This window comes from Sciurus vulgaris, assembly GCF_902686455.1.
Source record: "Sciurus vulgaris genome assembly, chromosome: 16".
Classification (NCBI taxonomy): Eukaryota; Metazoa; Chordata; class Mammalia; order Rodentia; family Sciuridae; genus Sciurus; species Sciurus vulgaris.
This window is the reverse complement of record NC_136477.1, coordinates 15,393,847-15,420,586: the sequence shown is the minus strand read 5'-3', so window position 1 is coordinate 15,420,586 and position 26,740 is coordinate 15,393,847. Positions and strand designations below refer to the sequence as shown.

At 45.6% G+C, this 26,740-nt stretch overlaps 1 protein-coding gene across 1 annotated transcript; it reads right to left on the bottom strand.

Moving 5' to 3' along the window:
• Window positions 1–146: 146 nt before the first annotated feature.
• On the bottom strand, window positions 147–18,171 carry LOC306645935 (cytochrome P450 4F1-like). The gene is given in 15 exon segments (XM_079114108.1): window positions 147–760; window positions 1,089–1,171; window positions 1,326–1,390; window positions 1,487–1,558; window positions 1,561–1,619; window positions 7,651–7,780; window positions 7,977–8,043; window positions 8,957–9,209; window positions 9,211–9,225; window positions 9,962–10,083; window positions 11,832–11,958; window positions 12,047–12,104; window positions 14,877–15,021; window positions 17,498–17,696; window positions 18,070–18,171. Coding segments are annotated over 14 exon segments (1,572 nt in total). The 5' UTR covers window position 17,696; window positions 18,070–18,171; the 3' UTR covers window positions 147–582.
• Between the last annotated feature and the right edge of the window lie 8,569 nt (window positions 18,172–26,740).

The following is a 26,740-nucleotide window of genomic DNA, read 5'->3' as shown; positions in this document are numbered from 1 at the left end:
AATTCTACAAATATTCTTTCAAATCTGTAAGCAAATACCCAGCGAAGATAACCAGGCACACAAAAAACAGTGAGCCCATGAGTGAAAAGCAACAAAAATGACAGGCAATGTAGTAGTCGCACAGATACCACAATGATCAGACACACTGTAAAACACCAGGCTTGTTAGGTTTAATAAACAGTAATTTAGTAAACCATAGAAACAGTAAAAATCCTGAGGTGAGAAAAGATTGCGTATATTAAGAAAATCAGAAGAGAGGTCAGGGTGGCCGGAATGTTAGTGCCACCAACTGTCTCCATTATCTCAGAGTCTCGACATGGCCCTTAATCCTGGTTCCACTCCTGCTCAAACACCTGCCAAGGTTCCCTTTGGCCCACACAATGAATCCATATTTGAGCAATGGGAGAACTCGCCATCAGCGCGACTGCCCCACCCACGCCCACCCCCCAGATCGCCGCTGTCCCTCTGCGCCCCCTGCTGGCGCTCGTTGAAGTCAAGCACAGACCACAACCATTTTATTCCTAGGAATCTGCAAAGGTGGGTGGGAGGGGTCTGTCGTGTCCCACTACAGGCCTCTACGGGTCACTCCGCGCTGGCGCCCAGCGGCTCCACGCGCAGCCAGAGCCCGCCCTCCGCGCGCAGGATCAGCTCCGGCTTCCTGCGCGGCTCGGTGTCGTCGGGCAGGACTCGGAAGCGCAGCAGCGTCAGCGCCAGCACCACCTTCATCTCGCTCATGGCGAACGTCTGCCCGATGCAGTTCCTGCGGGCGGGGTGGGGACTCTCACTGTGTCGGGGACCCCCATCTTGGCCGCATCCCACCGCAACTAGCCGGGGACCTGCCACCCACACCCAGATCAGCTTGAGTGGCAGCGAGGGGCACCGAAGTGCCTGGATCCCAACTAGGTGTCCATATTCTGGCCCAGACTCCTGTCCCAGTTCAGGCCTGTAGCGGGGAGGGGGCTCTGGCACACACGACCCTTTTCCTGAGATCCTGTTCAAACCTCAGGCCCCGCGACGCACGCACCTAACAAGTCAGGCCCCCTCGGCACACCCTTACCCATCCCCACTTCCATGCCCGCTTCCCTCACCTGGGCCCCGCCGAGAAGGGAATAAAAGCCAGAGGTGACCTCTTCTGGGGGTTTTCCGGGTCGAAGCGGGAGGGGTCATAGACCTGGGGACAGTGAAAGAGAGGGTTGCTGGGCCAGGTCTCTCGGCACATCAGCCACCCCGGAAAAAGACGTGTCGGTGCAGAAGAGGGAGAGCGTCTGGTTTCCCGGGTCAGGTCCGCGCCCCAGGTCCCAGGAATGAGGGGTGGGGATCTGCACCTCAGGGTCTGGCCAGACTGACGGATTGTGATGGATCCCAAAAATGCTGATGGCACAGACGTTCCCTGTAGGGAAAGAGGGGACAATCAGGACGAGGTCTGTGCTGCCCCAGGAGACCACCACCTTGCCCAGGAGCCTCCTCCCCCTGCCATTGTGGGTACCTTTGGGGATGACCCGGCCGTCGGGGAGCGTCACGTCCTGGGTGCAGCAGCGGGAGATGACTGTCACTGGGGGTGCAACCGCAGACTCTCCTTGATGCACATGGTCAGGAAGGGCAACTGGGCCAGGTCGTCCCTAAGGAACCACCTGAAAAGTTATCCGGGGAGCAAAGAGTCCCCCAGCCTCACTGCCGCCCCATGAGACCCTCTTGCCACCTCCCTCTGACCCTCTGGCTTGCAACGAAATTAATCCCAGATGGATCAAAGGTTTAAACATTAGAAAATCAAAATCACAGGGCTGGGGAGATAGCTCAGTTAGTAGACTGCTTGCCTCGCAAGCACAAGGCCCTGGGTTCAATCCCCAGCACCGCAAAAAAAAAAAAAAAAAAATCTCTAGGGCTGGGGAGATAGCTCAGTTGGTAGACTGCTTGCCTCACAAGTGCAAGGCCCTGGGTTCAATCCTCAGCACTGCAAAAAAAAAAAAAAAAAAAAAAAAAATCACAAAAATACTAGAAGAAAACTTGACCTGGTGTTTTTAGAAACATTTCTGAGCAAAGTACACCTTTCAGAAGTGTATTCTTAAAAGTATTGATGCATTTGAAAGAAAACATTTTTTAAATGATAAAAAGAGTGAACAAAAGCAGAAACGAGTATCCTTAAAGGGTTAATAAGGTTATTTGAATATATACGATCCACCCCTCTCTCTAAGGAGGCATGATCTATTAACATAAAGGTGTGAATTCTTTCTAAATTAATCAATATATTCAATATGATCCAAAAAAAATCTAGTTGGTTTTTTTTAACTAGACAATTTTATTTATTTATTTATTTATTTATTTATTTATTATTTATTTATTTGTGGTGCAGGGGATCAAATCCAAGGCTTTGTACATGCTAGGCAAGCACCATTACCACTAAGCTACATCCCCAGCTCAATAATCTTATTCTAATTATAAGGGTTTAAGTTCATTAAGGGCTGGGTCAATATAAAAATAAAAGATCAAAGAAGAGGAACCTAATCTACCCATTATTAAGACCTGTTACAAAGGTGTGGTAATAAAAATATTTTTTAAAAATACATGGTACTGCAACAAGAACAGGAAAATAGACCCATAGAACAGAGTAGAGAGTTTGGAGTCAGACATGTAAACTTTACAGCATCTGGTAGAGAGGTTCCATACATTCCTGGAAGATGGATAGATGGTCTGGTGGAGGTGTTCAGACAACCCATAATATGGAAACAAAAAAACTAAATCCTTGTCTACTCCACATGCAGGGTGGAGTCTCCCTGCCCTCATATCTAAAAGATAAAACTAAACTTAATAGCATATCCATCATTTGCAACATTTCTCATATCTTTGTGGTGAAAATAGTCAAAATCCTCTCCTCTAGCTTTTTTGAAATGTATAATACATTATTGTGCAGAAATCAGAACTATTTCTCCTCCCTAACTGTAACTTTGTACCCATTTAAACTCTCCCCATCCGTTCCCACCAGCTTCCCAGCCTGATTAAAGAAAAAGAAAGCCTACAAAGTTCAGACGATAACAGACATTTTTGCAATCTAGCAATAGAAATTCTTAAAATCTCAAAAACACAAACTGAAAAACCAAAGTTATAAAGGATAAAATACACAAAAATGAAGAACTAGTATAAAATAAAAGACGCCATTCTGATGAGAGATTCAGAGAGGTCTAAAATCAATACATAGATCTAGAACAGTATCTCGAATATATAAGAAATTCCTGCAAATCAACAAACAAAATGACAGGTGACCCCAGAGAAAAGTAAACAAAAGATATAATCTAGAAATTCCTAGAGATCATACACAAAGATTTAAGAAGAAATGTCCAGAGTTACCGGTTTTCAGAGAAATGGAAACTATTAACCATGAGATGTCACTTCACCTCTGTTCGAAGCAAGAATCAGCAAGGTGAGTGCTAAGGGTTGCCTGAGGTGTCAGGGGTAGAGGGATCTCATGCACCAATGGTGGGGGTGTGGGCAGGGCCTGCCATTCTGGAGGGCAATTGCCAGTAGGTGGTCAAGGACAAATGTATGTGTTCACAACCCTGTAAATTGTCTCCAAGTAGAGGTTCCAGAAAGGTTTTCAGACTGATGGATAAAGAATCACATACAAAGATGTTCACTGCAGTGACAAGGTGGTGGCAACCTGAGTATCCAGCCCTAGGGAACTGAAAAGGGAAGCACCATGTGATAGTTAAACACAGAAGCTAAATGTACTTAGAACCATGGAATAAAATCTCAGTGCTACGTTTCTAGAAAAGGTAAAATCCAGTATCAGGTCTGTGATACAATGACATATTTGCAAATTTTAAAATATATTCACTTTAACAAATAATTTTACAAATAAAAGCATTGTTCTCTCTAGAATCACATTAGGGAAGACTAGATGTGGGATGAATGCGGAAAAATAAGCACTGCATGGAAATATGATGATATCTAGTCAGGAATTGAGGAGTGCGGTTAATTCAACTCCTGGCATCTGAGGTGCAAAAATTAATTAATTAAAATTTTCAAGATTATTTTCTCAGACTAGCCAATCTGATTATAGAGACCGAGTAGAAAAATAAGAACTTAAGGAAAAAGTGTAAAAGCAAACTAATTAGACCAGATCAACTTTAAAAGTGATAATAAAGATTCTTGGAACTTATTATCACCAAATAAATAAATGACCCAGAATGGAGTCCAGAAATTATTAAAAGCAACTGTTTAAAATCGTAAGACAAATATTCATTAAATTCTGTTGTGACAATTAGTTATTTGGGAAAAATAGCTTCTTACCTCAGTACTTATACCAACAGATTTCACAGGGAAAATGTTAAATATGAAAAGTCAATACAATGTTAAATAAATAAAATATATTTTAAAAGAAATAAACCCTTAAAGAAAACCACACAAGAACTTCACATTTTAAAATTAGAGTGTGAAATTCTTTACCAAACACGAGTTTAAAAATAAACAAAAATAGGAGCTAAAAATGAATTAATAAATTTGACTACAAATAGATAAACCAAACCAAAATAAATGAACCCAAACCAAAAATAAAGTCAAAGACAATTTGGGAACAGATATTGTATGGCAGAAAAAAATAGCTAATTTTACTAATATGTAAAGAGTTCTTATAAATCAATAAGAAACTAAAAAAACCCAAAGTAGAAAGGATAAATTAAGCAAACTGACAGATCACAGAATAAGAAGTATGCATGGCTTATTGACAGGTGAACCCAAAACTCAATATTACTAGTACTTAAATTGATGTTCATTAAAACAGCAGAGGATTATATTTCACCTATCAGACTGGCAAATATTTAAAAGTTTCATAGTGCACGCTCTTGGTAAGAACATGAGGAATGGAACACTCTGAAAATTTCTATGTAGGCCTGGATTTTCCAAGAGTTATTAAGTTGTAAAACTCAAGTACCTTTTCTTTAGCAATTGTATTTCTAGGACTTTGCCCTGCAAAGGTATTCACATGTGTAAGAAAAGTGCCTGTGTTCACATCTATTTATTATGTTGTATTTGTTGTAGAAACTATGCAAATTTCCATTGATGGGGAATGTTTTGATAAATTATGGTACACCCAATATGATGGAATACTATACAGCTACCCAAAAGGTAGAAATAGGTATCACTAGTCCTATCAAACCCCAGAGGATAAATTGGTACAGAGATACTAAAAGGCAATTGAGTAATATATTATAATTGAAAATAAACATTACATAAATGTCTCCAACAGAGCTTTGAGATAAGTGCTCCACAGCACTCAAAATAAGGAGCTAGCTCCAAGATACACTGTTGAATGTAAAGGACAAGTGTGTATTTATCACATCTGCAGAATCACTGTCAAGAAAAAGATCTGGAAGGACATGTGACAAATTTATGGCTACGGAGACCTCTCAGGAGACAGGAGACAGGATCAGGTGTGGGGAAGAGACTAACAGGGTCATCTGCATCCATGAATGAAAATGGAGAGCATTGTGTTAAGTAAAATAGGCCACACACAGAAAGACAAGTACTGCGTGGTCTCACTTGTAGATAGAATCAAGAGCAATCAAACTCATAGGAGCAAAGACTAGCAGGTTATCAGAGGCTGGGGGGCAGTGGATGGGGAAGTGATAGTCCAAAGGTCCAAAGTCTCAGCTAGATAGGGGAAGAAGGTTGTTGTGTTGTTTATGATACTAGGGATTGAACCCAAGGGTGTTCTACCACTGAGCTACATCCCCACCCTTTTTATTTTATTTCTTGCTAAGTTGCCCAGGCTGGTCTCAAACTTGCAATTCTCCTGCCTCAACTTCCAAGTTGCTGATTTTACAGGCATGAGCCACCACTCCCATCTAGCTTCATTCTTTAAAGATCAATGGAACAGCATAGTAAATGTAGCTAATGATTGAGGGCTAATCATTCCAATTTGCTAAGACAGTAAATTTCAGATGTTCTCATCATAAAAGAATATCAAGTATTTGAGGTGATAGGTATGTCAATGAGTTTCATACATTCGTTCCACATTGTATTAAAAACCCATAATATCACTTTCTACCCCATAAATATATTTATGTATAATACAGTTTTAAAATTTTAAACAAAATTTAAAAAGAAATGTAATTTACAGTGTCTCAGTTTCTGAAAAAGAAAACAAAAATGTGCTCCTATGATTGATTGGGCAATTCAAAGTTATCTTTCAAATTTTTAGTTTAAAAAAAATGAAAAGACCTTGAAGCACTATTGCCAAGGTGCAAGCTGAGGGCTCTGAATCTACTCCCAGTTGTGCAGAGCCAGAGGGATGGAAAGAATGAGAAGAGGAGAGAATGTGAACAGATGAACGTGGGTCTAGATCCAGCATGTCTGGAAAGACAGAGGCAATCACCAAAGGCAGGAAGGGGATCAGCATGATGGCCTAAACAACACGAAAGGGTTAAAATGAATGGTTTGAACTTTTACCAAGGGCGTGCTTTTCTGAAGGTGGGGGAATCACCAAAACATCTCTTCAGCTCATGGAACGGCTGTGCTGAATGAAGCTTTAAAGTTGAGGACACTGTTTCCAAAATGTTTGGCCCAGCACCTCTTCCCCATCCCTGGACTTCTAGGCCTCAGCTCATTCCCTCCAGTTTGCCCCATAATCACAGATAAATGTTCCTTAATGTCCAGGTCAGACCTGCCCCTCCCCTGCTCAAACACCCGCCATGACTCCTCATCGCCCTCCGTGTGAGTCATGAACCTTCCTTTAAGTAAGAACTTGCTGTCCAGCTGCAAGAAAGGCCATTATCTGCCCGCCTCCAGCCACAGAGTCTTCAGGTTCTGCCACACAGCATACAAGCCACAGGCACACTTTCCCAGGCAGCACCTAGCCAGCAACTGACCATGCTGACCCACAAGGACATGAGCATCCATGCCCAGTGCCTAGCTCCCCTGACAGCAGCATCCCTGCCCACCTTCATCATCTTTTATCTACTATTGGATTCCAAAGGACTCAAACTGACACATCTTTGATTAAAGTCCAAACTCTTAACATGGTTTTCAAAGCATTGCAAGCAGGGCCTCTGGTACCAGCCCCCAGAGTCAGTCTGTTCCTGACACTGCTTCACAGAGATTCAGCCATTGCTTCCCCTGACCTTTAAACACAGCGGGCTTCTCATACAAGCTCTGCCCCTGCACAACTGTCCCGCTTGACCAGCAGTTCTGATTTCCACATCCATGTGAGGAATTCTCTGTCCCACTACCATCCTGGCCTCCATTCTTTCTGCCCCAGCTTTGTCCAGGTAGGATTCAAATGAAAAAGAAAAGGTGGGCATGTAAGCATGTACCCATAGTCCCAGCAATTCTGGAGTCTGAGATGGTAGGCTCTGAGATGCTGAGCCCCGGAGTTTCAGCCTGGGCAACATAGCGAGACCCCATCTCAAATAAATAAATACATAAGTAAATTTTTAAATGGGGCTGGACAGAGAGTTGGGAAATGGCAGGGCAAATAATATAGTTCATATCATTCTGTTCCCAAATCTTGCAAATGTACCCTTGCTAGTCAGGCTGGGTATTAGGCCCTACCTCTGAACTGGCTCCTATCAAGTCAATAATGGAATTACGAGCATCTTACCCATCCCCACCTGGGGAGCAGAGCCCATGAGAGGGGGTCGAGCCTTGAGGATCACTCACCACCCAATCTCTTTAGGATCACGGTCCCTCAGCAGCTCTCGCACCTCCTGCCGGCAGCGCTCCTGGTACTCTGGGTGCCTCGCCAGGTTGTACAGGACCCAGGAGAGACCACTGGCCGTGGTGTCATGGCCTGAGGGGCAGTCAGGCAGCCTTGGGCCTCTGGGCTGTTTCAGCACCAGAGGGTGGACAGCACCCAAGCATTGAGATCCCAGGAAGGATGGGAAAGAGGACAATGGACAGAATGCAGTGATCCAGGGTCCACCTAACCCATTGATGGAACGGAGAGACCCTCCACCCCCTCTGTAGTCCCACACTGGGGCCCTCACCCTCAAACATGAAGGTGTCAGCTTCTGCTCGTATATCCTCATCTGACAGCTTTTTTCCATCTTCATCCTGGAGAGAAATAAGATATCCCCCACCCCAATTACACCAGGTCTGCAGGATCTTCAGTGTGGCTGACAAAATTCCTTAAGACCTGTCTTAAGAAATCCAGAAACCCAAGCCACTTGCACCCCTAGACCTCTGTTGGTCACCATCACCAGAATACCCACCATACAGTCATTCTACCTTGCTTCCTTGCCTCCTATTTTGTCCCTGGTGGGAGGAATTAATGATCCATGAATATTTTCATATGAGGAATGTCTGAGAAAATGTTACTGGAACTTGCATTAAAGGATTATTGAATGGAAATTTACCTTGGAGATTAAGCATTACTCCAAATACATTTGCTTACACTCTCAAGTGAGAATCTTACCTTATGTCCCTGGAGGAATTGGTTCTCAGGCCAATAGACTTTACGTTTCCATTGAAGACAACTTGTTTATTATCCAAGATAAAGTTCATTCCCTCCTTCCCCCCCCATAAGAGCAGTTGTGCCACTGTCCTATATAAGCTCAAAAACTCATCAGGTGTGGGTCTTTCTCCAAGGGTATTAATCCTGCTACATGAACAGATTAAAATCTTGCATCACCTGGGGAAGGAAGGGTTGGGAATTGGGAACCATTGCTATGATCCTACTCAGGCTGCTGTATTTCTATAATAACTGGACTTTTTATGTTACTTATCGCTTATGGAATTGGTCAAAGTGTTTGCAGCATCTTAACATAAGATATAGATACAGATATAAGCATAGTATACTAACTTATTAACTTGTAATAGATTAAAATCTCAAACCTTCACAGTTTCAGACTATGGAGCAGATGACTGCTGCAACAAGTCATCTCTAAGATCTGTTTAGCTCTGGCTTGTCTCTCCCTTCACAGATACCTCCTATGGCTTCCCAGTGTCCTCCTGTTGAGAAGCTCACCTTAGTCAGCAGGAGCACATCAATGAAGTCCAAAGTCTTGGACTCAGCCTTGGCCTTAAGGAAGTCACTAACACCCTGATCAGGGAGAGTGTGGCGCCGCTCCTTGATGACAGCATCTGTGAAGTCATGCACCAGGCGGCAGGCCTTACGGAAGCGCTGCCCATTGGGGCTGAGATGGTACAGGAAGTCCATGTGCATGAGAAGTTGATCATGCCTTTTGACCACAAGGGCACTGAGCTCCAAGATGGCAGAAATATTCACTAGACTTCCTGTCGAATGAGGACACAAAAGGAGCCAATGATTCAATGTACCTGATGCCCAAGGAGTACTCACCAGCCTCTGGGAGCTACTTCACATCAGGAAGCTGAGTATCCAGAAACACATGGCTTCACAGATACACAGTGGATATGGGCCTTGAAGTTGACTCTCCTATGTCTCCTCTCTTTACATCCCATCTCTATGAGCCACCTCCATGCCCCCAAGGAACCCAGAGCATAATCTGGGCATACTCCTCTCCTTTCTTTAGTACCAAGCATACAGTCCTGTCCTTTTTCCTCCCTGACACTGTCCACACAGCTCACACATCATTGTCTTCCAACTGCTCCTAGACCCAACCCCTCCCTAGCTTCCTTGCATCCATTCTCAACTCCACATACTGTCTACATGAGACAGTTCCATAGAGTTCAGTTCTGATCATGCCCATAATCAGCACAAATACCTTCACTGGTTCCCTGAGAAACCTCATGATAAAATTCACACTGCTTTACCTGTCTTTCAGTCTCCTTAAGATCAACCCCTCCTACTGCGTGATCCTCATCCAAGGAGTCTCCCTCTTGCCTATTTCACACCTCTGCTCATCTGAGCCCTCTTACCTTTACTCAAACAATTTCACCTACTTAGAAGAACTGATTTCTCTCTCCCCTTCCCTATACTCCAATGCCAGTTCTGATCCACAGCCTCCTTAAGTCCATGGCCTAGGTTCCCAGACCTTAAGAAAGAACTCACTCCTGACAATTGCTGTCGAAGCTGAAGACGCATTTCTGCAGACTATCCAAGGTCATGAGGCTAATGTGCTCAAACATGTCCAGACGGGTGCTGCCCTCTGAGATCAGTCGCTGCCACTTGGCCTGACCAGAGAAGGGAATAGGGCTGGATCTTGGCTCCCTGAGACCTAGACCAACCACAACCACTAGATGGACTCCCCAGAACCAGTCCTCTGTCCCAGGCATGCACACCCAGGGAGGATCATGTTCGGTGGGAGCAGAAGCTATTCCTATTTAGAGATGAATGCCCAAGACTGGCAATCAGTCTAAGTACCAGCTGTGCCTCTGTGCACCATTAATCACCTGTTTCCTTCTCCTAAGTTCCACATGTCAAATCTTCAGCAACAGTTAAGCTGATCTACTTCAAATTCTGATTAACAGGGATAAAACACCTGCTCTGCCTTTCATGCTCACTTACCAGGTAGATGATCCTGAGCAAACTCCCTAATTTCTCTCACACTCAGAATGATTATCTGTTATGGGCAAAATAACCTGTGCTACTCACAGTTGTGAAAAATAAATTGGATAACATGTATTATGCAATTGGTATATGGCATCATTTCTGGTATACATTGAGTTTTCAGTGTTAGCTTCCTTGTCTTCATAGAGATAAATTGATTTTTTAAATTCTCCTGTATTGGGAGAGGTAGTCATGCATGGGTCCTGGTCTTCCTTCTAGGTACGCTGAGAATGCTGTGTTTCTGGCCTAGACCATTTCTCAAAGGTTGTTGTAGAGAACAACCCAAAGGAATAGGGAATGACTCTTCTAAGGTGAGAGTCAGGCTTGTTTCTGTTTGCTATTCAAGCAGATTCCCTAAATCTAATGTAAGGGGATATACCAGTGAGCAGGCACCTTGTCACCACCATCAGATTTGATAGCTTGTAGCAAAGATGAAAACCAACAAGAAGCACAGGGTACTTGCTGAGTCATGAAGTAATGCCCTTTGACATTCCAGAAATCTCATGTCTTCTGAAGAATCCACGAACTGATAATAAGCTAACTTATTAACTTACAAGTAAGAAAAATCCTAAGCACTTCACAGAAACCTCACCCCCAATATTACCCTACTTCTGGATCCACACCTTTTGCAATGTGAGTTTTCAGCAACTTCCACTAAGAGGGAGATCCTATTACCCTATTTGATTATGTGATAGAATTCTGACTTAGGCCAATACAATGTGGTGAAAATAAGGTCATAAGCCCAATGAGGCCTCTGCTTCAGGAGGCACTGAAGCCTCCTCTCACACCCATGGAACCCTATCTTTGCCTTGGAACCCTAGGATATCTTCTGAAGGGAGAGAATCATGTAGAAGAGTACAGTTGTCCCAGATTAGGACATTTTACATCATCCAGTTCCCAAACGTGAGGGAACCTAGCCAGGTCATCAAAACTGCCTACCTGACCCACAGCTGACCTTGAGTGATTCCATCCACACCCAGAAGAACCAACTTACTCATCTATACCCTTGTGAGCAACTCTAAACCCTCATTGATTTAAACTAATGAGTTCAGAAATGGCTTGTTACACAACAACAAATTCTATGCAATATTCATCATTAGCATTGTGGCTTTATAGACCTTCTGTGAGAGAAACATAGAAACCAACCTCTTCTGAGCACCTACCGTGTACCAGGGAGATAACTCCACTTTATCACCTGGATCAACTTTTAAGTACAGATTTATAGTCCCATCTTACTACTATGGAAACTGAGGCACAGAGAGAAAGCCCAGTGGTCTCAAAGTGGTTCATCAGAGCCAGACCTGTATACCTGCTCTGTCTGTGACCCTTCTCCACCAGGCTCAACCGTGGATTGTAGGTTCAAGGGACTCACGTGCATGACATTTGTAGTGTCATTGAAAATCTTCATGTAGGGCTTCAGGATGTTGAAATGGAAGGCAGGTGTCAGCAGGCGGCGATGGTGGCTCCACTTATCACCAGAACTCAGCAAGAGCCCATCCCTGGCAGGGCAGCCATGGGTAGTGGGCAAGGGGCAACACTTTGCCCTGGCTCCCAGGGTTTCCCCCAAGCCCTGTCACCAGCAGTTACTCACCCAGCCAGGGTTTCAGGAAGCTGTAGAAGATCACGTCCTTGAGTGGCACAGCAGCTGACATGAACAAGAACCATCAGGGGCCATGGGGAGGGGTAGAGAACGGACTTTGGGAGGAGATGGAGGCTCCCAGACAGAGTTTGCACTTCCCCCCTCTAAGCCCCATAGCAGGAAGGAACCCAGGGGAGAGGAAACAGAGAAGAGGGAGGAGGCAAGAGGGGACCAGGCCAGGCTGCAGCAGCAGAGCCATGAAACAGCCTAACGCAGCACAAGACAGACCAACATGCCTGGGTGTGATTCCTTTAAGGTCCAACATGTTCTACAACATTCGAGCACAGCACAACACTCCATAGAGCTTATAGGAAACGCTGTCCGCCCAACACCATTTGACATCTCCTGACACAGACTGGAGACATGTGACAGGGACACATGTATGTCCTAAAGGGGGCAAAACATACATGACCTGCCATGACATGATACAACATCCTCTGATGACATCTGTACCCCACAGACAGACTTCAGACAGAAACAAAATATGGTCTTATTCATATCCCAGATATGGCCCAGATGTGACCCAACTGAGTCTCAGACCTGACCGGGAGATACCCTAAGACCTGCCTTAAATAAGACTCAAATTACATCTCAGTCCCTTCTCAGAGGTACTCTAGGACTCAGACTCCAGACAAACCACAAACATGGCCCAGATGAGGCCAGCAGAAGGAAAAGACAATCTTCGACAGAAACACAGACAAGAACCATACAGACACTGACATGCCCAAATGTCCTTGGCCACAGCTGAGTCCCAGACAGGACCATCACCAAGGATCCCAGGTGTAACCAGGCATACATTATACCAACTGTAACAGGATCCAGGAGTAAATGTACATTGGCAAGTTGTGACCACTCAGCAGATGTCACACAGACATGCTCCAGATGTGAGCAGACATGACCAGAGGTCAGATAGGTGGGGGTCCAGATGAGACAGAAGCAGGGCATTACTGCCACAGCCACTCTTGCTTGCACTAGGGTCCCCAAACAGCTTGAGGCAGCACAGAGACCTTGGCAGCAGGCCAGCTGGGGTCATGCCAGTGTCTACCTGGAGCAAAGAGGACAGGCTTGATGAAGGCGGGGTGGAAGATTCGGACGACTGGGTGCCAGGGCCCCACCCACCAGCAGCACACATCCCCATAGATGCTCGCCAGACCCTGGGTGTACAGCAGACCTTCCTCTGAGCTCTGGATCTGGAGAACAAACAGAACCTGATGCCACACTCCATGAGGCTACCAGAGAAGGACCTACAGCACAAAGACTAGGACAGGGACTGCAGGGAATTCCATCCAGCAGATCATCATCCTCCATACTGAGCTTTGCCTGGGCTCCCTGCCCTCATCCTCTGTACACAACAGTCTAAGTCTCTCAGTTACAGTCACAGAAATACTCCTTCCCCTTTTGCATCCCAAACACTACACACCTGGATTGTCTTCCATTCAATTTTCCAGATAGGAGTCGAGGCTCTGAATGAGAAAGTCATATAACATGATCACAGCCCTCCAGATAGTGAGTCACATGTCTGTGACACAGAGTCAGGTGTCCTGAATCCAAATCCTGTGCTTAACCACTAAACTGCTTTGTGTTCCCTAAAACAATCCACACTGGGGGGGTCCCACGCCGGCCAAGACTGGGCAATCAGAGTTGCAGTGATTAAACTGGGACTCTGTCCTCCGATTCGGGCCAGGACAATTGAAGTGAATAATGGGTCATTGATGGGAACGCTTGGGGAATGAAGAGCTCTTTCACGGAACTGAACTTCTGGGACTCTTCATTCAAACCACAAGGAAAGGCTGCCTTGAAAGAAAAATGATGCTGAGAGGAAAATCTGAGAGCAGACAGATTTCTGGGGACATTATTTGAGAGCTGGATCTAGCTCTGCTTGAAGATCAACCTCCCTGGGACTTTACACTACATAGATTCCCTCTCTGACTTAGAGCACAACTCATGGTGAGTTTCCTCTACTCACAAACTGAAAGAGACTTCAGCAGCCAGAGTCAGGATCTGCCCTGAATCACCAGGCACTTTGGTGTGAGTCATGATCTCTGTTGGAAATTGAATGCTCCTTCCCCTGCTTCACTTGGTCTGACCAAGAATGGGAAGGGCAGGGGGCAGGGGGAGATGAACCAGGCTGGGGTAGGGTCTCCTAAGGAAGACTCCTAGGAGGGCAGGAGGGCAAGGAAATTGCAGGGGACAAGCCACGAGAAGGGGTGGAAGCCACCAGAGGTGGCTATCATGGAAATTGCAGCCAGGCTCCCCCACCAGCCACAAGCCCTCCTCATGGCTCTGGGCCTGCAGAAGGGCAAGGCTGGTGCCAGGGATGGCAGGGGACCCGGGTGCTTCTGATGCCTCCTGCATCACCTGCCCCTGCTTTGAAACCTCCAAGTCGTCACTTCACACCCTGCTCTGGTAGCTCCTCCTCCAGGAAGGCCCCAGCTGCCCTGGCAGCTATCACAGTCTGTCTCCCCCAGCCCATTCCTGCCCACACAAGGTTGGGGTTATCGCTTCAGATCCATTCCCTTGAGCTAGGGGGTCCCTCCAGGAAAGAGCCCTGGATTGAGACCTCTTGGGGCTCCAGGGGCACTGAGAACCCTAGGTTGGGGGGATGGTGTGACCACAGAGGAGGAAGAAGACAGTGGGGGGGGGGGTGAGTCTATGAAAGAGAGAGAAGAGGGAAAGAGGCGCTGGAGTGAGGCAGGGGCCCACAGAAGCGTGCAGGCGGAGGGCAGAAAGCACTACGATGTGTCATAGCACCCACCACCACGAGCTCTGCATGGGTACCTGAGGCATTGAGCACAGATCGGATGATGTTGGGGTGGCACAGAGTGACCAGGGGAATGACAGGGCCCAGCCATGTCATAAAGCCCTGAGGGTAGGTGCCCACCAGCTCCGTCACTTGCTTCAAGCCCTGCTCTGTGGGTTGGATCTGAAAACAAGGCACAGGGGGTCACCTTGTGACATGGTTGATGTCAAGTGTCAGCTTGTCAGGTAGCCATGAAACACGACTTCTGGGTGTATCTGTGAGGTCATTTCCAGAAGGGATTAGCGTTTACATTGCAAGAATGAGTAAGGAAGATGCACCCTCCTCAGTGTGGACGGGGCATCAGTTCACTGAAGGTTCAGAGAGGACGTGAAGGCAGAGAAGGGACAAAGTCACTCTCTCTGCTGAAGCTGAGACATCTATCTCTCCTGCCCCTGACATCAGAACTTCAGGTTCTCAGACCTCTGGACTCAGAACCTAATACCAGCTGTCTCCACCACCAGATTTTTGTGTCTTTAGACTCAGACTGAACTAATGATACCACCAGATTCCCTGTTCTCCAGTTTGCTGATGGTGTATAGTGGGACTTCTTGGACTCCATAACTGAACCAATTCCCCTAATAATATATGTGTGTGTGTGTGTGTGTGTGTGCGCGCGCGCAAGCGCGTGTGTGTGTGCATGTGTGTGTGTACCTATACATACACACATATATGTATATATTTATGTTTGCATAATGTGTGTGTGTGTGTGTATATATATATATATGTATGTCTGTATGGTAGTACAATCATGTATATAGTACTCACTTAAGATTACAGTATAGCTGTTGGATATGGTATGTAATCCCAGTGACTTGGGAGACTGAGGCAGGATCTTGCGTTCGAGTTCAGCCTCAGGAACTTAGCAAGGCCCTAAGCAACTCAGCAAGACCCTCTAAATAAAATATGAAAAAAGGACTAGGGATATGGCTTAGTGGTTAAGTACCCCTGGGTTCAATCCCTGATACTGACCTCCCTCCCAAAAATACAGCATAGCTGAAGAATTTGAAGAATTGCTATCACCCAGTACTTTTACTTCAACTGTTCTTTTTTCTGTGTTTGAATACTTTTAGATACATAAATACTTACTGTTGTGTTACAATTGCCTATAGCATTCAGAAAAGTAACAGGCTGCACAGGCAACACTACATAGCCTAGGTGTGTGGAAGGCTACACCATCGAGCTATGTGTAAGACCACTGCCTGATGTAGGCACAAAAATCACCTCATGACGAATTCCTCAGAATGGGTTCCCATGATTAAGTGACTTTGATTAAGTGAATGACTTTGTGTGTGTGTGTGTGTGTGTGTGTGTGTGTGTGTGTGTGTGTGTGTCCATGTCCTTTTGTTCTCTTACTCTGGAGAACCCTGACTAATACACCATCACAAGAGCCACAACACAGGCCTACTACAGCCTCTGTGGGTGATTGACGTCTGCAGTGGACACATGTCCCAATTTTGTAAGGATGGAGGGAATCTCTGCCTCTCCTGTTCCATCCCTCTCAAGGCCCTATCCATGTCCCAACAGTGCATCCCAGGGCAGACGAGAAGTCAGGTTGTGACTCAGAAGTCAACCTGCACTTGGGACGAAGGATTTTTTCCTGCTGGGAGTGGTTCTAGTCCCGAGGGCAACCAGAGAGGAATACCCCAGTGGGGAAGAGTTTGTGGGCAGCCCCATGGCCTTGGGAAATTTCTCTAAGGCTTGTCCCACTTCCTTGTATGTCTTGGCAGGTCCACATGGTCTCCAGTTCCTCTCATGGACAAGGGTCCACACACAGGGGACCTTCTGGCCTCAGGGAGCTCAGGGGAGCAGAAGTGACCTCCAACTCTCCCTCAGGACTCTCCCACCATGAGCACTTGCTTCCACCCAAATTCTAGCAGATCATTCTGTGCTTGCTCTCACTAGACCTGTACAGATGCCCATGAACTGTGCCCTTTACAAGGGAAGCAACCAAGGCACAGCCACCCAAAGGGGAGCAGAGATCTAAGGTCAATGTTTAAGGTAAAGGGTGGGGTAAAGGAAGGCTTCTGGAAAGGGAAGTGAGTGACCAACTTCAATCCGGGTTGGGCAACAAGACCCGTTGGTACATCTTAGGGGAGAAGAGAGATAAGAGGAAGGTGCCCCAGGAAGGAAAAGGGGTGGGCAACCCATACATATCTCCTGGCTGAGCTAGTCTGTGGGAAGCTATTGCTCCTTCCCATGAACATCCAGAAGCCCATAAATGGGCAGACACAAAGAAATGGTTCAAGTAGGAGCAGACCCTGGTGAGAACCCCTATGGAGGACTCAAGTCCAGTAGCAAAGAATGTGGGAACACCAGGGGGTCCTCACTTGGTGTAGCCCACCCTGGGAGCCCTCACAGATGCACCAATATGGCAAAGATGGCCAGAAATGAATCCAAAGCAAACTAGGCTCAGAGAACAAGGAGATAAGAAGGGCTTGGCATATCCTGGTGTGAGTACATCACCAAAGCAGCTAACTCCCTTGTTCTCTGCTGTCCTAGACCCAAGCCCACCCTGATGCCCAGCCTCCTGAGCCCCATTCCTGACCCCTCAGCAATCCATGCAACCTGATAGCCCAACCCAGCCTGCTGCCACACTCACCATGCCCAGGTGACCCAAGAGCCAGTTCCGTTTGGGGGGCTGCGGGAAACATTTGAGGCGATGAGAGTTCTCATAGAAGGCATAGATCCAGGTTAGGCTGCGGGCGAGGAACCAGGAGATCCCAGCCAGCAGCAGGAGCAGCCAAGGAGAGGCTTCTATGGACTGCAGTCCCAGCCAGGACAGGCCCAGCTGTGGCATTCTGCAGGGAAGATGGAACAGGGTGAGCTGCTGAGGCCCAGGGAAAAGACAGTTTCTCTAGGGACAGGGACAGTGTCATGAAAAGGGCAGGGAGGGCTCTGAGAGGGGAGGAAGACCTAGGACAATCCAGGGAAAGAAGAATGAAAGGGGAGAAGAGACAGAGGTGGAAGAGGAGACATTAGAGAGGGGAGGAGGAGCACAATAAAGGGAGAGATTGATTGGAGTCCAGACCTTCCTGAATCATAACAAAGTGCTGGGGACTGTTACCCAGAAACCACCAGGCTGGCTGGCTCTCTGGAGCTGGCCCAGCCCTGGGCAACACCCTCCTCATACCAGGCAAAAAACCTCCCGTCCCACCAAATCCAGCCTGGCACCTTCTGAAAGGAGCGGCTTGTCCCCACCAAGCTCTTCTCCCCTCCTCTGGGACTTCTTTGTCCCTGGTTGATGACCTGGAGGAATCTGTGGGAGGCTAAGCTGGGTTGGGCTGGACCAGCCAATCCCAGCAGGCCTGCCTGGGCAGGCAGCCAAGATTTGGGGGTGGAGTCAACTGGGTACAAAGGGGAACCACTCTGTAGTCACCGGCATGGGCACTAGATCCTTAGAACTTGGCAACTCCTACATGAGGCAGAGAACAAGTTGGGGGGTGGTGAGGAAAGGTGACTTGAGTGACAAGGTTTACACCTTTCAAAGCCAGGGTACACTAGGAGAAAGGTTGGGTTTAAGAGTTCAGGAGAGCGGGCCCGGGCCACACCTTCCCCTAGAACAATTTTACATTGCTCAGTGCAAAATTAGGAGGCTCAGAGATGGAGATCTGTGGCTGGCCAGCTGCATAACCTGGCAAGAGTTCAAGTCCTGCTTCCAGGCAGCCCAAGGCCTGGATTGAGACATGCCTTCTAGAAACAGGAATAAAGAATCCAGTCCTGCCGGGCATTATCTGGATCAGATTCCAGGGAGAAGAAGGGCAACTGGAAGAGCACACCTCGGGCTAGGCTCAGTTGGAGAAGGAAGGTGAGAGAAGAGAAGGTGTATGGGGCTGAGAGGGAACCTGGATGATGGGGTCCAGGCAAAGAAGGGCAGAGCCAGGGAACCCTGGGCCAAGACCCTGTTCTGCTTTTTCCTTGCTCTAATTGTGGGCAGAGCCAGCCCTCCTGGGCTCAGCCTTTCCATCTGGGAATGGGATATCAGATGAGAACATTAGAGGGAGACATATGGAGTGTAGGAAAGGGGCCAGAAATTACAACTCACTTGCTTTGAACCAATACTGTACTCTGCAAGCAAAGACTGTAGGTCAGGTCCTTCCACTGTATGCTCTACTCTACATAAAGTATGCCATGCCTACTGTGTGCCAGGAGCCCTACGCATTGAATTCAACTTGATCTGCATAAACTCTGTCCATTGAATGCTACCTGTTTTACATAGTGTGCCTACTATGTGCTGTGCATGCAGCATAAAGCATGCCTACTGAATGCACCTGTTCTACTTAAAGCATGCCTAACGTGTGCATGCTACACAGAGTGTGTCTGATTTGTGCCAGATGCTCAGCTGCATCCCAGTGTCCAAGGTTTCCTGCCAACCTCTCCTCAGCTATCTACCCAGCCCCTCAAGCCCAAGCTCTCTGCCAGCTTGCTTCATCTCCATTCACTGAGAACAATACCCTGTTATTAATTGGGACATATATAGTGGAAGCTCAGGCAATAGGGTGGTCCCAGAAGAGAAACACCTTGAGACACTTGAATCACCACCTGCCCCCCACCCCACCCCCAGATGAACTCAGGAGCTTCCACCCCACAATCTGGTGCTCCCCTTCTGGCCCTCCCTGCATCCTGTCCAGAATTGCCCTGCAGAGTGGTCTCAGGTGAGGGGGGGCTTCAGGGACTGGGATCCTAGAAGAGCTGCTGGGAAGGAATGTGGGAGATGGTCTCCCAACACTGGTAGGGTGTTAGGGAGACCCCCCCCAAGCCACCCTCTGTACCCCCACTCAGTGGCTATGAGATTCTGTTCCCAGAGCCTGCTGTATGGTGGTGTGCACTCCCCGGAGTTCCCTACACCACCCTGCTGGAAGGTCCATCCATGTCAAGGCCAGCGGACAGTCCAGAACTGGATAAGCCCTAGTCCTGGTGACAGGAGAAAGATGCCCTGCAGCTCCAGTTGCTGACACACTATGCACCTGGGCGTATCAGGCAGCCTAGGGCAGGCATCCTGGCCACCACCACATTTGCCTGCATGTTAAAGACCTTGATTAAGATATTTAAGTATATAAAACTTTCCCCCATTTCATGAATAAGGATGAAAGAAATTTACATGACTCACCCCAAGTCACATTGCTGGTGGAGGCAGGAGCCTGGCTTCATATTATGTGCCATTAACCATTAGACTGCCCTCCTCTTTTGTCTGTAAATGAGCATTTTGGTAGCACCCTTATCAAAAGATTGTGCTAAGAACTGAAAAAAACCAATGCACATGACAGAACATCACCCAACAGCCCTGTGAGATCACCTCCATGAGCCCAATTTTACAGATGAAAAATTGCAGATTCAGAGAGATGAGGCTCCAGCCTCAAAGAAAATCAGGTAAATAGGAAAGTACAGGTGACAAGAAAACCTGGCACATAATAGGTGTTTATTAAATATTTGGGAAAGGAAAAGGGGTTTACAACCTGGTGAACTAAGGTTTAGATCCCTAATGGGATTTTGTCTTGGGAAGAATGTCTCAGCTGCCAATCACACAAACCTGCCTTAGAGAATGTCCCCCAGGGATGAGAGCCGGACTCAGGAGCACAGGGATTGGTGCTTCTCTTCAGAGGTCCTTTACTGCCACCCAGGCTGTGGCAGAGGGCAAGTGCATGAGATTAGCAATGAGAATCACTCTGTGGGTAACCAGCCTTGGTCAGTGCCCATCCATTGCCAAGCCTCAGTCTTCACATCCGAAAAATGGGTCTTATAATCATTCACAGAGCTTTTCAAGTATTCTATCAGAGAAAGGAAGAGTGAAATGGTATGTGAGCAATGCTTGCATCTCTACCATCTCTAAATGCATGGGTTTGTGTGTGTACACATTTGTACATGCATTTTTCAAAAAACTCCAGAAGAATCCATACACCCCAGCAGAATTGGGGGAAGTAGAATGTAAGTAAAAACCGTTTTAACTTTTTTTACCCATTTCTGTGACTTTTTCCCCCATACGAAGTTGCTATCACCCTAACAATTTTGAAAAGAAAGATTTGGCCCAGTTAGGGACTCATGGTTGGTCTACACAGACGTGAGCAGTTTTATTTTGTGTCACATGAAGGCACACCTCCTAGGAATCCTCAGGAGGTCTGTCTAAAGCAAGCATGCAGCCTGCCCCATGGCTGGGTTTTCACCTTTCCTTTCCTCAGCTACTGGGAAAAAACGTGTTCTAAATTCAGCTGAACCAAGTTCAAGTCTGAGCTCTGCCTCTTTTGGCTGTGTGACTCTGGGCCAGTCACTTATCCTCTCTGAGCCTCATGTCCTCCTTGGTAACACAGAGAGGTGGACTTAGACATCCCAGGTAGTTCATCCCTCAACAATGAACTGCTTGAGCATCTACACTATACCTGGCCTGATGCTAGGACCAGGGACATGAAATGACAAGATGCATGAGACCCCTGCCATCACAGTTCCATGTCCAATGGGGGAACCAAGAGGTAAAAAAGATTAAGTCAGAGGGTGGAGACAATGAAAGAAATTAACAGAATGTGACATGCTGGAAAGTGACCAGGGGACTGTCTGGCCATGGTGATTAGGGAAATTCCCTTAAGAAGTGACCTTTTGAGTAAGGAGAGGACAGCAGGGTGGATCTAGGCAGCAGCCCTCAACCCCTCCACAGCCCAGTAAGGAAAGAGTGAACGAACAGTTGACCAGAGACAGGGGTGAGAGAGTAAATACTGTAAAGTGCAATATTGGACAGTTTGAGACTTGGAGGGATGTGGAGTTTGGTTACTGGAGTAGAAAATAAGGAAATAATTCCTTGACCCTGAACCCTAACCAGGGAGAGGAAAAGCCTATAAGCTCACTTCCTCAACAACAGCTGGAAAGGAAAGCAGACCAAGTTACCACAGGACAGGAGCAGCAAAGACAGTGAAGGCAATCACACAGTTGAACCCAAGCTGCGCTGGGTCGGGCAGCCGTCCACAGTTAACCAGCCTGCCTAGGACAGAGTAAACAACGCAGTTCCTACCAATCTTCAGATAGTAACAAATGAAACCAGAGGAAATATCTCCAAATCGGTTTGCCTCGGCAATCATCTAGAAGGAACCTGTAGAGAGGTCACTGTAGCAGAAGGTTACCGAAAGCCCCTTGTCCTCACTCTAGACAAGGAGGGTGGGGTGGAGCAGACCCAAGAGCAGAACACTCCCAGGAAGTGCTCACCGCACCCCAGCCCTCTCAACAGCCTCCTCGGGAGCACAGGAAAAGACAGGCCAACTGACAACCTACCGCATCACAGTGGCAGGTGCAACCCATGTGAGCGGCACCAGCCAGGGCAAAGGTATCTTGCTACAGACACCCCACAGAGAATCTGCACCCACCAGCGCACCGTTGTGGACAGACTCCAAGTGCTTAGATAGCACTGCTCCCCAGAAGACCCAGTGCAGGAGAGCAGGCACCTGCAATACACCACCATGGGTGGTGGGAGCTCAGACTCAGGCAGGTCCACTGACGCTCTATCCAGGTCACAGGGACCCTGGTGATCTACCTCAGCCAGGATGGAGGCTTCTGTGCCACAGACCATCCACAGGGAGCCCACAACCCAGGTCCCACACTTGCAGACAGTCACCAAGCTCTCTGCCACTTTAAAGAAGGCCCAGTGGAGGGTCACAGAAGTGAGACAGGCCTGATCCCTGCATTCTGTGTCCCCACACCCAACAGAAACAGCCAGCAGATGCAGTACGGCAGCCTCCAAGCATGCAGGTTCAGGCCCTGAGCCAACAAACCAACTGGTGAGAAATCCAGAGTAACCTAGAAGGAGCTCCTGCCTCCCAGTACCTCTAGGAGGATCCACAGCTCTGAGTCCCAGAGTTATCAGTTAACTCAATTCTCATTCAGACATGTGGGCCATGGAAGGTAATTCCTGAGGATACCCCAAGCAGCCTGTGGAGAAATTCACACGTACACAATGGCAGTCCACCCCACAAAGGGGCTTACAGAAGAGCATGCCAAAGATACCAGTCACCAACCAGTGTGTCCAGATACCAGCCCCTGGCCTGAGACCTGTGCACTCCAGAGAGGGCAGCAGCCCTATACTCTCCTCCTCTCAGCTACCAAACACCACATTGAACAGACTACAATGCCTCTACCTTAGACTGCCATGCATACCCCAAAGTATACACAGAAGAGCCCACACTGGATTTGACAGCCCTGAAAACACAGAGCTCTTCTTCAGGAGGGGCACAAGATTACAACCCCTAACGGGGAATGGTCAGGTGCTAAGTCACAGACAATTAGATACCATCTCCTCTGACCCAACAGAAACCTAGTAGGTACCCAGACACAGTGAAGACCAGAGAGAGCCTCCCAGGGTTGTGTTAGAGGTAAGCAGGTATGATCACTATCTCCCATTCAGGGAAACAGAGGTAAAACTGAAGAGTGATGAACATTTTCCAAAGGTCCCAAATCCTAATGAAATCCAAATCAGGAAGACTCAATAAATGATTTCTCCACATTGGATTATTATAAATAGCTCTTATGTCATTTTTTTTTTTTTTTTTGGTACCAGAGATTGAACCCAGTGGCATTTAACCACTAAGCCACATCTCCAGCCTTTTTAATGTTTTATTTAGAGTCAGGGTCTTGCTGAGTTGCTTAGGGCAACTAAGGAGGTTGCTGAGGTTGACTTTGAACTTGGAATCCTCCTGCCTCAGTCTCCCAAGATGCTGGGATTACAGGCATGCACTACTATGCCCAAATCTAATGTTAATTTTAATCTTACACATATTACTTTTCGTTTTGCATCAATAGATGTTCTCTTATTATTCAATATTACACCCTTGTCTGGCTGAGGTTCAGGCCCTGAAAAGAAGTTTCAGGGTTCTGGCAATTGAATAAAGTTGCAAGGTACAGTTGGGATAGTAAACATGCTTTATTTGGAGGTGGCAGCAGCTCTTTCCCTGACCCCACGTCTCTCCATAGGTCTTTTTTCAGGCCAACCAAAGAAGGCACAGTGCCAACAGGTTACATAGTGAGCACATGCTCACAAGCAGATGTTCATGACCTTGAGTACATATGCTGAATCAGGGTGTTTATGACTTTGACAACATAGCTCATCAGAAGTCTCAGTGAGGGAGTCTAACTATAGCCATCTTGGGCCTGCCTTACAACCCTCAACCAATTTGATTCTGTTTCTCCTATTGTCTTAAAGCATTAATTGGAATCACTCTTTTTATATTTGTTTTCCTAGCTCATGTTTATATCTGCTCCTCTGAGTCCCTCCTTCCCTCTTGCATTACCTACTCCTGCCTCAAATTGCCCCACCCATTTTTTTTCTTCTTCTTACCTTGGTTTGTGTTATTCATTCTACCTTTTATATTTTATATATATGTATATAGATAGAGAGATAGAGAGATCGATTTGTAGGTGGACACAATACCTTCATTTTATTTTTACGTGGTGCTGACGTTTGAGTCCAGGGCTCATGCATGCAAGGAGAGTACTCTACCACTGAGCCACACCATCAGCCCTCTTTCTATTTTTTAACTTCACCCAATTTATCTCTCCTCCCCCTTTCAGCCCCTGTATAATGTAATAATTTTATTCTCTTCAATAACTAATTTCTTAACCTATTCCAAACAGTATTACAATTTTATACCCAGATTAGGGGAACTGTGGAGTACATTTTCAACAAGTTTTTCCCCTAATTTTTATTAGTACATGAGTTTGCTCTGAGTGGTTGTGGTTAATAGACTTTAGTATCTTCCCTCAAAGTGAAACTGATACTGGAAACAGCAGAGGGAACACATTGAGTGGAAGTATCAGTACCTGAATATTCACCCAGCCTGTGGAACTTAAAAGAAAGAAGCTCGTTAAATTGTCCTTTGTATAAAAGTAAAAGAATAATCATCAGGGTTGGGGAGATAGCTCAGTTGGTAGAGTGCTTGCCTCGCAAGCACAAGGCCCTGGGTTCAATCCCCAGTACCAAAAAAAAAAAAAAAAAAAAAAGAATAATCATCAGCAGAAGGGTAGACATACAAACAATATAAAAAATCAAGAGAACAAACTACCCCCCAAAGCCCACAACACTTGAACAACTGATCCATTGACATCATAGAGGAGGAAATGTTGGAGAAAGAATTTAGAGAGTTCCTAGTTAAAATGTTCAATTAGCTAAGAGAAGATGTAAGAAATAAACTTAGAGAGAAAATACAAGAAATGAAAAATCATTTCAATAAAGAGGGATTCTGAAAAAGAACTAAACAAAAATCCTGGAAATGAAAGATTCAATAAATAAAATTTAAAATTCAGTTGAAATTATCAATAGATTAGATCACAAAGAATACAATTCTCAGGACTTGAAGACAGAGTATATAATCTTTAAAATAAAGCTGACAATAAAGGAAAGATGTTAAGAGGTGATGACCAAATGTTCAAAAAATTTGTGGTAACATTAAGAGACCAAATCTAAGAATCATTGGTGTCAACAAAGGCACCAAATGCAAACTAAAGGAATGTGCAATCTTTTCAATGACATAATACCAGAAAATTTTCCAAACCTTAGTAATGAGATAGAAATCAAAAATACAAGTTGCATTTAGAATCCCAAAGAGGCAAGATATAAAAAGATGCTCTCTGAGACACATTAGAATGAAAATGCCTAATACACAGAATAAGGATAGAATTTGAAAAGCCACAAGAGAAAAACAGCAGGTCATATTTAGAGGAAAATCAGTCAGGATTTCAGCTGATTTCTCAGTTCAGATGCTAAAAGCTAAGAGAGCCAAGTCCTGAAAGAAAATGGGTGCCAACCGAGATTACTATATCCAGTAAAGCTATCCTTCTGAATTGAAAATAAAATAAAAACATTCCATGATAAGCATAAACTAAAAGAATTCATAACCACTAAGCTTGTTACTACAAAAAAACAAAATATTTCATGCAGAAGAAATAAAAATTAAAAGTCAGAGTCAGCATAGGGATAAATCTCACTAGAAGAATAGTCAATTAAAGGTGAATAAAGTCTGAATTATCATTAGAAATAAGTTAAAATGGCAAAAAATAAAAATTATCTCTCTATAATAACACTGAATGTAAATGATCTAAACTTTCCAATCAAAAGACATAGACAGACAGAATGGATTTAAAAACAAGACCCAACCATATGTTGTTTATAGGAGACTCATCTCACAGGCAAAGATATTCACAGGCTGTAAGTGAATTGATGGGAAGAGATATACCATGCAAATGGAGACCAAAAGCAAGCAGGAGTAGCTATCAAACAAAGTAGATTTCAAAATTAATCAGAAGAGACAAAGAAGGTCTTTTCATACTGGTTAAGGGAATCATTCAACAACAAGCTATAATTTGTGAAATACTTATGTTCCAAACATCAGTACACCTATGTACATAAAACAAACCCTTCTCAATATAAAGAATCAAAGTGAACACAATATAATATTACTGGGTAATTTCAACACACCTCTCTTACCATTAGACAGGTCATCCAGACAGACTCTTTGGAACTAAAAAATATTATTATTCAAATGTACCTAACATACACATATAGAATATTTCATTCACCAACAAATGAATTCACTTCCTTCTCATTGGCACATAGAACTTTCTTTAAAATAGATCATATTTTAGGGCACAAGGTAATCTTAGAAAACACAAAAAAAGAAATAATTTCCTGCAGCCTATCATATCAAAATGGAATTAAATTAGAAATCAATGACAAGATTTTGAAAAATGGAAACAATTTTAACACCTGGAGGTTAATAATATACTTTTGAATGATGAATGGATCATAGACAAAATTGTAAAGAGATTGAAAAATTCTTGGAAACAAATAGAATATAGATACAACAAATAGAATATA